At 29.6% G+C, this 13,705-nt stretch overlaps 2 protein-coding genes across 2 annotated transcripts in view; both read right to left on the bottom strand.

Annotated features, from left to right (window-relative positions):
• LOC149514575 (uncharacterized) overlaps positions 1-11,921 on the bottom strand; it is a 62,168-nt gene extending 50,247 nt beyond the window's left edge. Inside the window, exon 1 of the mRNA XM_089744481.1 lies at positions 11,457-11,921. The gene's annotated coding sequence lies outside the window, so the exon portion shown is untranslated. The remainder of the gene's footprint in view (positions 1-11,456) is intronic.
• On the bottom strand, positions 780-11,546 carry LOC149514576 (putative disease resistance protein At4g27220). The gene is given in 10 exon segments (XM_089744483.1): positions 780-1,222; positions 1,621-2,244; positions 4,524-4,667; positions 4,809-5,042; positions 5,865-6,098; positions 6,964-7,436; positions 7,439-9,732; positions 9,828-9,974; positions 11,182-11,272; positions 11,363-11,546. Coding segments are annotated over 7 exon segments (4,083 nt in total). The 5' UTR covers positions 9,705-9,732; positions 9,828-9,974; positions 11,182-11,272; positions 11,363-11,546; the 3' UTR covers positions 780-1,114.
• Positions 11,922-13,705: the final 1,784 nt, after the last annotated feature.

Below are 13,705 nucleotides of genomic sequence, written 5' to 3'. Positions count from 1 at the left end.
CAGTTTTTTTTTTTTTTACAAAATTGAAAAGAAAATTTATTAAAATAATGTACAAAATGAAATTTTGGTCGGTAAAACAAAAAATTTGATGGTAAATTGCAGATGAACTTATATTATAGATTTTGATTATATTGAAGAAATTTTTGTCGGTAAATTTATTGATAATATTATTATAAACAAAAAATAAAATATTATCAATAAAAATTTTTATTGATAATATTTCCTTTTTTGATAGTGTTAAACGAACAAATCACAAATATAACAAAAATTATTTATGTTTAGTTTATTTACATCTCTAATAATATATTTAAAAAAAATAAGTTAAAATTCTTCCAAAATAAAAAAATTTGGAATGTGTTTATGCACTTGGAACTATACACTAGCTTGATAATCAATAATATGATTAACTTTACTCAAAAAATAAAAGGAGTATCAAGATCACCATCACCATTCTCATCAATTCTCTCAAATAACTTAATCAGATTCTGTTTGGAGAGCTCTGTAAATGTTAAGATTACGTGAAAAGTGACAGGAAGTGCCAGCAAAGTGGCAAGTTTCTCTTAAATGTCAAGATTAAACTTATAATTTCACAATTTATCTCATTTTCTTATAAAAAAAAAAAAGGAGATATTATTTTTTAATTAAAAGTTTCCGATAGCATTCTTTTCTAATATTTTTTAGTGCAATTTAAACAAGTTATACAATTAACAAGAATTACCACTGGATCTTGATACAAACTTGAACAAATAATAAATAAGAATAACATAATAGAACCTGAGTTTTAATAATCTATTAAGTATCAAATTTAAAATTAATTGATAATTAAAATGTGCACATTGATGTTTTAAAAGATCCTTGTTTTCAGTCTGCTAGTGGAAAGGATAACAAACTATAAACTTTTAGCTGATAACAACAAGACATAAATAAACAGGAATGCAGTCTTTGTACCCTCATAGAAATTTGCATTCTAATATGATCGCAATATTTGTCTGCAAGTCTATGAAGTTGGGTGAAAGGTTTGTGAAATGCTGCAGCAAATTGACAACTGCTTCATTCACTTGCATCTCCTGAAACTCACATTCATTTCTTCATCTCCCTCCTCTGAAAAGGTGTGTTATCCACTCCATGGTCTATACCACTCTATATCACTACCAATTGGCCATGTTGTTTGTTGAGCTGTAGTAGAGTCTTCCACTATATTTTCATCAATTGATCGGATTGCCTGCAAAACAAATTAAGGCATGGCGTGTGAAGAACAAGAAGCATGTATAATTCAGTAAATTGAAATAATAGCGCAATAAGGACCATTGAATGAACCCAATAAGAAAGATTGCCACCCAATAGAACAGGGAAGTAATATTGCCAGCCAATTGCATTTTCAATTTCATTAGGAATTAAAACAAACACATGGATGACATATTTCAATTGAAATCCATAACAAGTTCCCTTGAACAGACGAGATTAATATTGCATAATCAGTAAAGCTGAAAGAGGAAATGAAAGCATGAAAAATGTAAAACAGATGAACCTCTCTGTTCACAAGCTTATACAAGTCCAGCTATACAAAAGGCAGGGCAGCTTTTGATACTTTTGTATTGAGAGTTAGGGAGCGTAGCGTACCTCTGTTTTGGCATGCCCAGATTCCTCTGAATCAACACTAAAGCTTGTGCTTATATTGGGAGAACCTCTTATGGCTAAAAATTTCAAAGATGGGAATACGAAATGATAACCCACAGGGCTGAAGCTCACAAGGTTCGGTAGCTTTTCAAGAAGTAAGGTGCCCAATTGAGGTATCTGTATCACTTTCCCCTTTTCCTCGCTACCATTTGCCTCATCTCCTGATTGTTCAAATACTTGTTCTAATTTGGAGACGTTCACAACACGTAGAATCTGTAGTTTTGGAAGGCCATGAGCAACACTCACCGGAAAGAGACATTTCAAGTTTTCACATGAATAAATGTGTATTTGAGTCAGATTGGGGAAGCGTATAGGTTGGAGATGATGACCTTGTGATGAAGTTTGACCATCCTTTTCAATAATTTGCCCCAATTCCTCACACTCATTTATCCATAAAGAGCTCAATTGTGGCAAATTCCGAGCGATGGTAGGTGATAAGATATATCTTAACCTTCTGCAACTATCGACACACAATCGAGTGAGGTTTTGAAAGTTGACAACTTCGACGGAATCTTTCCATGCCACCCGCAATTCAGGTAGATCATACAATCTCAGTAGCCTCAAACTCTGAAAAATTATATCCATCATCAAATAACTCTTCAAAATTAATGAGGGTTAAATATTTCATGTTTGGTAATTTTTGTCCTAATTAGGAACTATTAGATTGCACGATTGCTTCCTTTCTCTCATTTCCTTAAATTCTAACATACGTAATTATATCATTTAACTGTTAATTCAAAATTGTAAAAAGTAACTAAAAACTTATTTATTCTTTATTTTTAAATTTTATATAAAAGTTTGATTTTAACTATCTTATCATTAAATTAAATATTTAGCTTTAAAGATCCATTTAAATCATGATTAAATGAAACGACCAATATAAATAAATCTAATTTGAATTAAGTTTAAAATTTAAATTTTTTAAATTTTTTATTCTAATCAATTAAAATTTGGAAAAATTCTTAATTTAGGATCATATCTCTTATAATTATTATAGTACAATTAACTACTCATAATTTAATATTATGCAGGGCCCATCAAAAAATTGTTTAGAAGCCACATTTTAAATGGTGGCTACATAATTCTTAATTGTGATTGGTTAACTATAATATAGTAACAAAGATAATTATAAATGAAATACTCTCAATTCATTAATTTAAATCAAAGACAAATAATTTAATTAAAATATGAAACAACAGTTTTGAAAAGGTTAGTTCTATATCATGAATAAAAATGAATCCATATGAAACGTTTAAAAACACAAAGTACATACTACATATGGCTTTTCAATATATCTAAGAAATAAAGTTTGTTTTAAGAATTATGATTAAAGAAATATATTTTCTTTTATGCGTTAAAATATTTACAAAAATATTATTACTTTTAATTAATTTTTTTATTTGGTTTAATTTTTAACTCAAAACTAAATTATTAATTCAGTTTGATTTGAAAAGTTTTGGCGTTAAACTAAACTGAGCCAAATCACCTAGTTCAGCTTGGTTTTTCTGTTTTGACCAAATAAAGCTCACACTACTCTCCATAGTGCTAAATGGTGATATTAAGGGTTTTTTAGTTTATGGTATTAATTATTTATGTTTTTATGGGAAGAAATAACAAATTTCTGTGCTACCATGCTATTATTTCTAGACTCCCTGATATGCATGTCAGGGATAGGGAATCCTTAGAAAACCAGAGTAATATTGTTCTGTAGCCCCTGTTATGCCAGCAATACGGAATTCTTAGAAAACCGGAATCCAATAGGGAATACTTAAAAATCTCGCAGATATTTTTGGATATTTCATTTGAGTGACTTGAAAAATAATGCATTAAGATAAATGGGTTAATCAGACAGAAAATCATCATTAAGATATGAAATGCATTTTTTCAATGCATTTCATTAGTACAAATGCAATTTAATAATTATTTATTAAATTATTTTTTATTGATTTAAATAATAAAACATTGATTTAGTGGTAAAATTTTTTTTCAAAAATTTGATGTTTTAAATTTAAATCTTATTATTTATGAATTTAATTTAATTTTATGTTAAATTTATCTTATATATAATTTATTTACTTTTTAAGTGAAACATTTAAATATAATTATAATTTTTTTATTAATATTTTCATAAAAAATTATATAATTGCAATCGTAATTAGTAAAATCAAAACTAATTTTAATATTAAAAAAAGTAGATAAATAATGCTAAATAGTACGAACATTATGTTTTTATGAGAAGAAATAACCAATTTGTGATATTAATTATTTAAGGTTTTTTTTATGAGAAGAAATGACTATTTAGCATTTTATGCAATAATTAATTGAACTTAAAATGAAATCTCCTAGCTACATATTTCCTATAAACTCAATCTCCTAATACATTAAAATAACTACTTAAGTAAAATAATATTGCACAAAGCTTATAGATGCCTGATGCATTTTAATAGTGACAGCTATCTTAAAAGTCCACAATTGGGATTTTAATTATCACTACTTAAGTAGGGAGAAATAGATTCACATTAATTTTACCCAAAGTAATACAAAGTCTATCTTTTAAATATTGTAGCACTTGAAAACTTTTTAGTCACCAACTTATCAGGAAAATAAATTTAGTCAACGACATTAACACTATGTAGTCAAATTATTTTACTTTCCAAAGTGTTTGTTTCCAAAAATAAAAAACTATAAAAACGGTTTTGTTTAAGAAAAAAAGTATTTTCTCTCCTAATTTAAATGGATTAAGTTCCCATTTTTTTTCTTTCAGCTCTCTTGTCTATTCTTCCATTCTGTATATTCCTCCTACAAAGTATAGTTGAAAGTGTAAAACCACAAATAAATAGGATTACCTGTATTTTAGCCAAAATGATAAAAGGAGTCAATTGTGGACAATCATCCACAATCAACTGTTGTAAAGATGGCAGCGTGAGTACAATGTCATTCCCATCCCTTCCTTTTAATTCAGGCAATCTTCCCAATGTAACTTCATTCAACTGCGGAAGACCTTCAGCCATTGAGATTGGAAAAGTATATTCCAATCGAGAGCAATCCCTAATCCTAAGTGTTGATAATTTCTCCAAAATTTGACCATGCGACAATGAGGAAAGAGATGTCAAGTTATTGCAGCCACTTACACATACTTCCCTTAGACTTGGGAGATTGATGTTTGACACTTCTGTTTTGGGAATTATTTCTTCCAATTCCAAGCAGTCGGATATGTGCAGTTTTTCCAGTTGTCCAAGACTTTGAGCAACAGACGTGGGGAAGAGATATCTCAATTTATTGCACTTGTATATTGTTACAACCTTCAAACTTTGTAAGCTTACATGATGACTGGTTCCTTCTTGTATGCTCCTCACTTCAGCAATCTGAAATAGCACTTGCATCTCATCATAAATTCCATAAACAGTGACTAAAATTTGACAAGCTATATCATCTCCGAATCATGTGTATGTATGTCCTTGTGAACTATCATGTGGTAAGATGGTGTTCTTTGACTTTTTAAGTTAAAATTCATGTCATATGCACATCCATTAAATTTTTAACAATGATTGGAATAATAGATGAACCTAAAACATTTTAAAAAATTATACACGAAAAAAAATTGAGTTTTATAATATCGCAGATGAAAGTAAAACAATATTGCACAAAACTTATAGAGGAAAGTAAAATAAAAAAAGCTATCTTAAAATTTCACAACTGATCTTTAAATGATCATTGTTTAAGTAGTGAAGAAGTAGATTTACGTTAGTTTTACACAAAGTGATACAAAGTCTATCTTTTAAATATTGTAGCTCTTAGACTTGAACTTTTCGAACACCAGTTTATCAAGAAAAAAAAATTCTGTCGACAACATTAACACTATGTTTAATGGTTGGAAGAAAAATAAAGAGAGGGAAAAAAGGTGCGGAAAGCAAAAATAAATGATAAGAAAGAAAGTTAATTTTCTTTTTTATTGTTTGGTACCAAAGATAAAACAAAAAAAGAAAAAAGAAAAAGGATTAGAAGAAAATTTATTTAAAAAAAGGTTTTATTAAGTACAAAAGAATGTTTTTCTCCCAATTTAAAAGGATTAAATTTTGATCGATTTTTTTTTCTTTCCACTCTCTATTTAAAAGTGTTGTCAATTTCTCCAAACTTTGACCATGCGACAATGAGGAAAGAGATGTCAAGTTATTGCAGCCACTTACACATACTTCCCTTAGACTTTGGAGATTGATGTTTGACACTTCTGTTTTGGGAATTATTTCTTCCAATTCCAAGCATTCGGATATGTCCAGCACTTCCAGTTGCCCAAGACTTTCAGCAACAGACATTGGGAAGAGATATCTCAATTTATTGCAATTGTGTATTCTTACAACCTTCAAACTTTGTAAGCTTACATGATGACTGGTTCCTTCTTGTATGCTCCTCACTTCAGCAATCTGAAATAGCACTTGCATCTCATCATAAATGCCATAAACAATGATTAAAATTTGACAAACTATATTATCTCCGAATCATGTGTATGTATGTCCATGTCAACTATCATGTGGTAAGATGGTGTTCTTAGACTTTTTAAGTTAAAACTCATGTCATATGCACATCTATTAAATTTTTAATAATGATTGGAATAATAGATGAATTTAAAATATTTTAAAAGGCTTCATTCTATTAAATTTTTAAAAATGATTGGAATAATAGATGAACTTAAAACATTTTAAAAAATCGTACACGAAAAAAAATTGAGTTTTATAATATCGCAGATGAAAGTAAAACAATATTGCACAAAATTTATAGAAAAAAGTAAAATAAAAAAAACTATCTTAAAATTCCACAACTGATCTTTAAATGATCATTGTTTAAGTAGTGAAAAAGTAGATTTACGTTTAGTTTTACACAAAGTGATACAAAGTCTATCTTTTAAATATCGTAGCTCTTAGATTTGAACTTTTCGAACACTAGTTTATCAAGAAAAAAAAATTCTGTCGACAACATTAACACTATGTTTAATGGTTGGAAGAAAAATAAAGAGAGGGAAAAAGGGTGAGGAAAGCAAAAATAAATGATAGAAAAGAAAATTAATTTTCTTTTTTATTGTTTGGTACCAAAGATAAAACAAAAAAAGAAAAAAGAAAAAGGATTAGAAGAAAATTTATTTAAAAAAAGGTTTTATTAAGTACAAAAGAATGTTTTTCTCCCAATTTAAAAGGATTAAATTTTGATCAATTTAAAAGGTGTTGTCAATTTCTCCAAACCTTGACCATGCGACAATGAGGAAAGAGATGTCAAGTTACTGCAGCCACTTACAAAACCTTCCCTTGGACTTGGGAGATTGATGTTTGACACTTCCGTTTTGAGAATTATTTCTTCCAATTCCAAGCAGTTGTATATGCGCAGGTCTTCCAGTTGTCCAAGACTTTGAGCAACAGACGTGGGGAACAGATATCTCAATTTATTGCACTTGTCTATTCTTACAACCTTCAAACTTTGTAAGCTTACATGATGACTGGGTCCTTGTTGTATGCTCCTCAATTCAGCAGTCTGAAATAGCACTTGCATCTCATCACAAGATGTAACTTCCAACCTTTCAAAACTTTGTAGAATTGGAATTGCATTGGTTAGCACCTGCTGCTTTGTAGTATCAATGAGACATTTCATATGCTCGCAACTCTCAATACCCAGAGAAGTCAGCTTACTGAATACCACTTGGCCCCACTCCAAGCTTGGAACAAGATTTGGGTAACCCACCATATTTTTCAGATTAAGAGATTCTGTATCCCAAATAACTGCTTGCATGCCTCTATTACAGACCCCTCAATCTTTAAAGATCTCGATAATGGGCAGATCTCAATTTGCATCTTGAATCCATAAGATTTAGAAAAGCCAAAGCCAACGCATACATAAAACCTTTGTAATTTACGGAACACAAAGTCTCTTGGAATATCTTCAGAAGAAACCTCTAAAGATAATACAATCAAGTTTGAGAGGGAATTCAACTCTGATAGACCAGCAAATCTTTCTTCTCGAACAGTGCTCTCAGTGGCCCATTTTAATAATTGACAACCTTGCAAGTATAGTTCTTCTAATTTGGACAATCTTCGCATTAACTGAGAAGGGATTCTCTGTAGTTCTTCACAATATGATAAATCCAACAATTTAAGATTATCCAAATCACCTATTTCTTCTGGCAATTCTTTGATATCAGGGCAAATAAATGAAAGAACTTCAAGTTTCTTCAACTTCCCAAGCACTGAGATGTCCAAGAGTTTGCAACTTTCCAAATGTAGAGTTGTAAGGTTTGTTTGAAACTGAAATGCATCCGGAGATATCAATCTAGAATTCAAAGCGCAAACTTTTAATGCTGTCATTCCTTCAAAGAATTCACTTGAAGTTGTCATCTTCATATCTCCACCAAGTACAAGAATTTTGAGATTTGGGCATAGCAGTCCTTTAGGAAGTTCAACAATCCGACTAGTCTTGAAGGAGACTGCTTTGTAAGGCTCAAAACTTTCATCCTTTGGCCACGATTTAACAACATTTGATTTTATCATAAAAGAAAACTCCGTTCTGTTTGATGCTATCCACAAAGCAAAGTCACGGACCAAGTCATGCATTTTAACATGCCTTTCTCCACAATTTAACAACAAACAAGAATCCTTGAGGATGCCCATCGCCGCAAGCACTTCACTCCTCACCACTTCAATTGAGCCCATACCTGTATACAACTCTATTCCCCATGCATATCTCTCCAGCTCCTCTACATAAATCTCATAATCTTCAGGAAATAAAGAGCATAACAAGAAATACATCTTGGTCTCCTTATCATTCAAATAATCAAAACTCACCTCAAGAACTAGGTAAGCATTTTTTTCATGGATGTCCTCTATGTCACCCAATCTGCGGTTTTCGAGTCTCCTATATGCTGCTTCCCACCTATGAAGATTTTTACCTTTCAGAGCACTTGCCAATGTAACTATAGCTATGGGCAGACCGTTACATTTTTTGATAACTTTAGTTGCCACATCCTTAATAGAAGCATTAGAAGAGTCGTTTAAACCAGCTTTGGCGTTAAATAAAGCCCGAGCTTCATTGTCTTCTAAACAACCAAGTGGTATTGTCTTTTGACATTCCACAGCATCACATACTTGGTGACGGCGTGTTGTTAAAAGAATTTTGCAGCCTTTATGATCCTCGGCAAATGGAATTCCTATCTGCTCCTTTAAGTCAATTTTTGCCCAAACATCATCAAGGATTATTAGAATCCTTTTCTCCTTCTGCAATTTCAACCAGAACTCTTGGATTGATCTTCTTCCTTGGCCATTCTTCATATCGAAATCCAAGTATTTTGCAATTTCATCTTGAATTGTTTCAAAGTTTGGCTTCTGAGACACAGTAGCAATCGCAACTTTGCCAAACAGATTTAATTTTTTCGCATGAATTCCAACTTCACGGACTAGGGTTGTCTTGCCCACTCCTGGCATCCCCCACAATCCAATCCTGCTGACCTTGTCATCCTGTAAGGCTTCAATTATCGAATTGAAAGCTTTTTTTGAAGATTCAAAAACCATAAAATCCTTAGATGAGAGAAATTCTATGGTCGGATTTGTACTACGTGAACGGTAGCCCACTCGTCCAGGTTGACTAAATTTGGCGATCTTCTCAATAAGCTCACCAATAACAAGAGTTTTCTTCATTGCTTTCTTGCTTAACCAATACCGCCTACTCCAGTTAGGACACCAAATGAAACATCTCATATTTCGTTGCATTTCATTTTCCAGAGTTTTATCAGATAGAATTATGTCGGCCTGTGATAGCAAGTCTTTGACATCATCTTCAATTTCTTGAAGTTGCCTTTCTGCATCCTCAATCTCATGTTGCAGCCGATCGCGTGCCTTTTTCAGATCTTCTTTTCTTTTCTTGAGCTTTTCAACATTTTGGTGAAAACGGCAAATGTAAGTAAATTGGCGTCCTACTGGCTTCGCCACCCAATCCACGAGCAGTGTTCCCACGCTGTTAGAAAGAGCAGACTCGCAAAACCTACAAGCCATTCTTGACAAGCTCAAGTTGAACAAACTTCTGCCAAACATAAAAATATTGGCTATGAGATAAATCATGGTGAAGATGCTAAAAGGAAAATTAAAGAATAATGAATGTGAACTCTCTAAACATACCAAGCAAGGTGAAGATAGTCCAAAGTGAGACAACCAACTGCTTTTTCTTCAGTTCTGCCGAGTAACACTTTTTAGGTACGTAACGAGGCAAGGTGAAGACAATTCAACGTATGAGAACCAAATGCCTTTCTTCAGCACTCTACCAAGCTGAAAACACGTGATAAAAAGCAATATTTTTAGATAATTTATAAGGAAACATTACTCAGAAAACATGAAATAAAAAAATTTGTGTTGAATGGATAGAAAACCAAAAAAATCGTATCATACTGTAAAAGTTAAGCAACCGTCTAAAAACGATTAATTACTTGTTGGGTCAAACAATTTTAGTTGATTTTTTATTTTGGACACCAAACTATAAAAAGTTATGATTTAGTCACCAACATTATAAAGATTTGTTTCTTTGATCATCATACCATTTAGAGTTAAATGTTGGATGAAGATACTATAGGAATACATCATCTGCAATCATATCACTAACAATAATTATAGTGTGCAATTAACCAATTATAATATATAATTGTATGAAGCACATCAAAATTTATATAAAGTACACACTTACATAAGTGGCGAACCTGACATACATAATTTTTTATTGGAAACACACCACCTCCAATTATTGTGAAACAATTAACCAATTAAAATTCAATATTTTTATAGGGTTTACAAAAAACATGTGAAATCCACACTTATAAATGGTGAACCTTTATATAATTTTTTTAATAATTGATTAATTATAAGATTATAATAAAAAAATTTAGATTGATTTTTTTTATTATGATTGGATAATTATAACATTAAAGTAAAAAAAAAAATTGTAGCATCACTATTATAGGTAGACTGATATTCACACATGGCCTATGCTCAATTACCACATGGTTACGCCTACGTGAATTTATTTAAAAAATATGTCCTTGTAAAAAAAATATCAATTTGTTTCATTTTCTAACTTCTCTGACTACCCTACTTCATTTAATAGTACCGCCATCGTACGCCACTCGACGGCACCGTTTTCCTTCCCAAAACTCACCCAAGTCTTCTTCTTGATCCTCCCTTTCCTCATATCATATCAAGTCTTCCTAAAAACTGATAGAAACTTCTAAATTTAAAACAAAACCCAAGACCATAAACACTAGAAACGCCACCCTCAACACTTATCACACCAATGGCACCGTTTCCTCTCTCCTCTCCTCCGGCTCCCCATCACAAGTAGAGAAGCTCCAAAAACACAAGATCAAAAGACCCTAGAACCCAAAAAAAAAAAAAATTATCCGCCTTTCTACTCCACTGCAACCAACTTTTTTTGTTGTTTTTTTAATTTTGAGAAAAAAAAGTTAAATGAATATTCCAACCTTACCAGTTCTAGATAGAAGTAATAGATCCGTAGCTTTCAAGAGGAAATTTGCCTGAGAAATAAAACTAATCCTTTTCAGATCTGATCTGCTTCACTGACAAAATTGCAAATTAGATAAAAAAAAATGTAAGAAACACACTTTATTTGCATAAAGAGAAAGCAATGAAGAAGTTGTTGCATTTACCTTGCTTGGTGCGTTCTAAATCTGCCAGGATTTATTCATGACGGATCATTGAAAACAAAGAAAAGAAATTTGAAGATTGGATTGTTTTCTCTACCTCTGTTTTTTTGGTATTTTTTAGATGAAAATGACAAACAAAGTGGGAACTAAAGAGAAAGAAAATATTGAAGAGTAGCTTTTTTTTTTTCTTTTTTGAAGTTACAAGGAAAGAAATGTATAATCAAACAAAATTCCACTGAAGTTTTTTCCTTTTTTTTTTTCTCTTTTTGAGTTGAAGGAAAAGCCAACAGAGTAGAAATCAACCTTAAAACTCTTGACCAAAAGAAAAAAGAAATCAAGCTGGCACTGAAATGATCAAAAAGCTTGGAAATTGAACAAAGAACGTTCACTTATCTATTTGGAAAATTCGAACAAAAGAGACTAACAGAACACTCAGCTTCTGATAGCAGAAATGGGTTTTTGCTTTTTTTTTTAGGTTTAATGGCTGAAGATTGGTTTTATGATCGTTATGTAAAATGTAGAGAAAAGAAGAAGACTTAAATTCATCAAAGTCTTCTTCTTCTTTTTTTAATATTGTTATTTCCTTAATAAATTCCATACTGGCCTACAAAAGCCATGTGACCGGCGAAAGCGACCCATGACTTACTTTTTTCTCGGGACTTTTTTTGTTTTTTTCATTCTTCCTTTCATATCTAAGTAATGGAAGACAGCCCAAATATCTGTCCGGAAATTTTCAATACCATATTAAAAATAATTAGAGAAAAAACTACAATATATTAATAAAATAATGAAACTTATTTTTATTTTCGTAACATTCAATAATCTTTATTCAAAATTATAATATATGCACATTTAGTTAATATATATGTTAATTATTTTATAAAATATGTACATCCAAAAAAATATATATACATTTTTGGATATTAAGATTATAAAAATAAATTTATGTTTTTATTAATTTAAATATAAATATTTTTTCCAATTAATTATTTTTATTAAATACCAAATAATAAATTTTTTTATTAAAACACCGTTTTTAGTTCCACCTTGTGTTATGGAGCTATTGCTTCATCCTTTATATCTCCAATAAATGGAATTCACAACCATTCCAAAAGAATTTCTCATTGGTAAAACATATCATTCCTAAGTCATTTTAAACATTTATGTATTATTAATCTTATATTATTTTTCTTTTTAATATACTATATGTTTTTTTATCTATATTTCTCATTGTTAAAAAAAAAGTAAATAATAAACGAGATTTGATTTGGGAAAAAATTAAATTACTTTGAAATTTTAATTTTCGTAATCTAATTTTCATATTTAATTTACAGTATTTAATTTTTAAAGATATTTTAAGATTCTTAATAATGTCCAAATAGCTTGAAATCATAAACCTACTATCCTCTATAATTTGTTAAGATTTTGAGAAAAAAATTAATTTTATCTCACTTTTGACCTAAATAATAAAATTTTTTGATCTATTTTATCTTTAAAAATCAATATAATTATATGATAAATAAAAATTAATTTTAAAACTAAAATGGACATTCATAACCACACAATTAAATACGTAGTAGATTACATATAATAAAAACAATATGTTTAAAAGAATAAACGTAATAGATAATTGCAAATCTAGATTTTGAATTTTTTTATTTTCAAAAGCATTAAATTTTTTGTATATAACATGAATTAGATTAATTAAAATAATAACAAAATAAATTAAATATTTTTATATAAACAATATTTTTAATTTGAAAATGTAATAATTAATATAATATTGTAATATAAAATTTATAATACTTTTAATTTCGTTTTTATGTTAAAAAATATAATATTTGATAAATAAAAAATGTTATGTATATTAATAATTACATTTTTTTGTTATAGAAATGTAACCATTGATAAATGATAATTTTTTATTTTTATAAGTATTATATTTTTACATATAAAACGTAATTAATTATTTAAAAAATAAAAAAATAAATATAATATTTTTTTAAATATCAATAATATTTTTAAATATAAAACATAATAATAAATAAAATATTTATAATAAAATATTTTAACTATATTTTTATGTAAAAAATATAATTTTTAATATTAATAGTTTTGTTTTTCTAAACGTAATAAATGTGTTTGCTTCAAGTAACACAGCACTCCGAATATCCTAATATATGAACATAGCTACTCATCGTCCTTTATAAAGTCACCTCTCCTGTTTCTTCATTTATTACCTCTCACTGTAAGTGGCCGGTAAAGTACTGTGGCCAAAATTAATTGGAAGGAACTTTTCTTCTTTACTTTTGTCAAACAGGTAACAGGTAACATGGAAATTTATAT

Source organism: Durio zibethinus, chromosome 15 (assembly GCF_047325235.1).
Source record: "Durio zibethinus cultivar Kanyao isolate XHJ-2024 chromosome 15, ASM4732523v1, whole genome shotgun sequence".
Taxonomy (NCBI): domain Eukaryota; kingdom Viridiplantae; phylum Streptophyta; class Magnoliopsida; order Malvales; family Malvaceae; genus Durio; species Durio zibethinus.
This window is presented reverse-complemented; position numbering and strand designations above follow the sequence as displayed.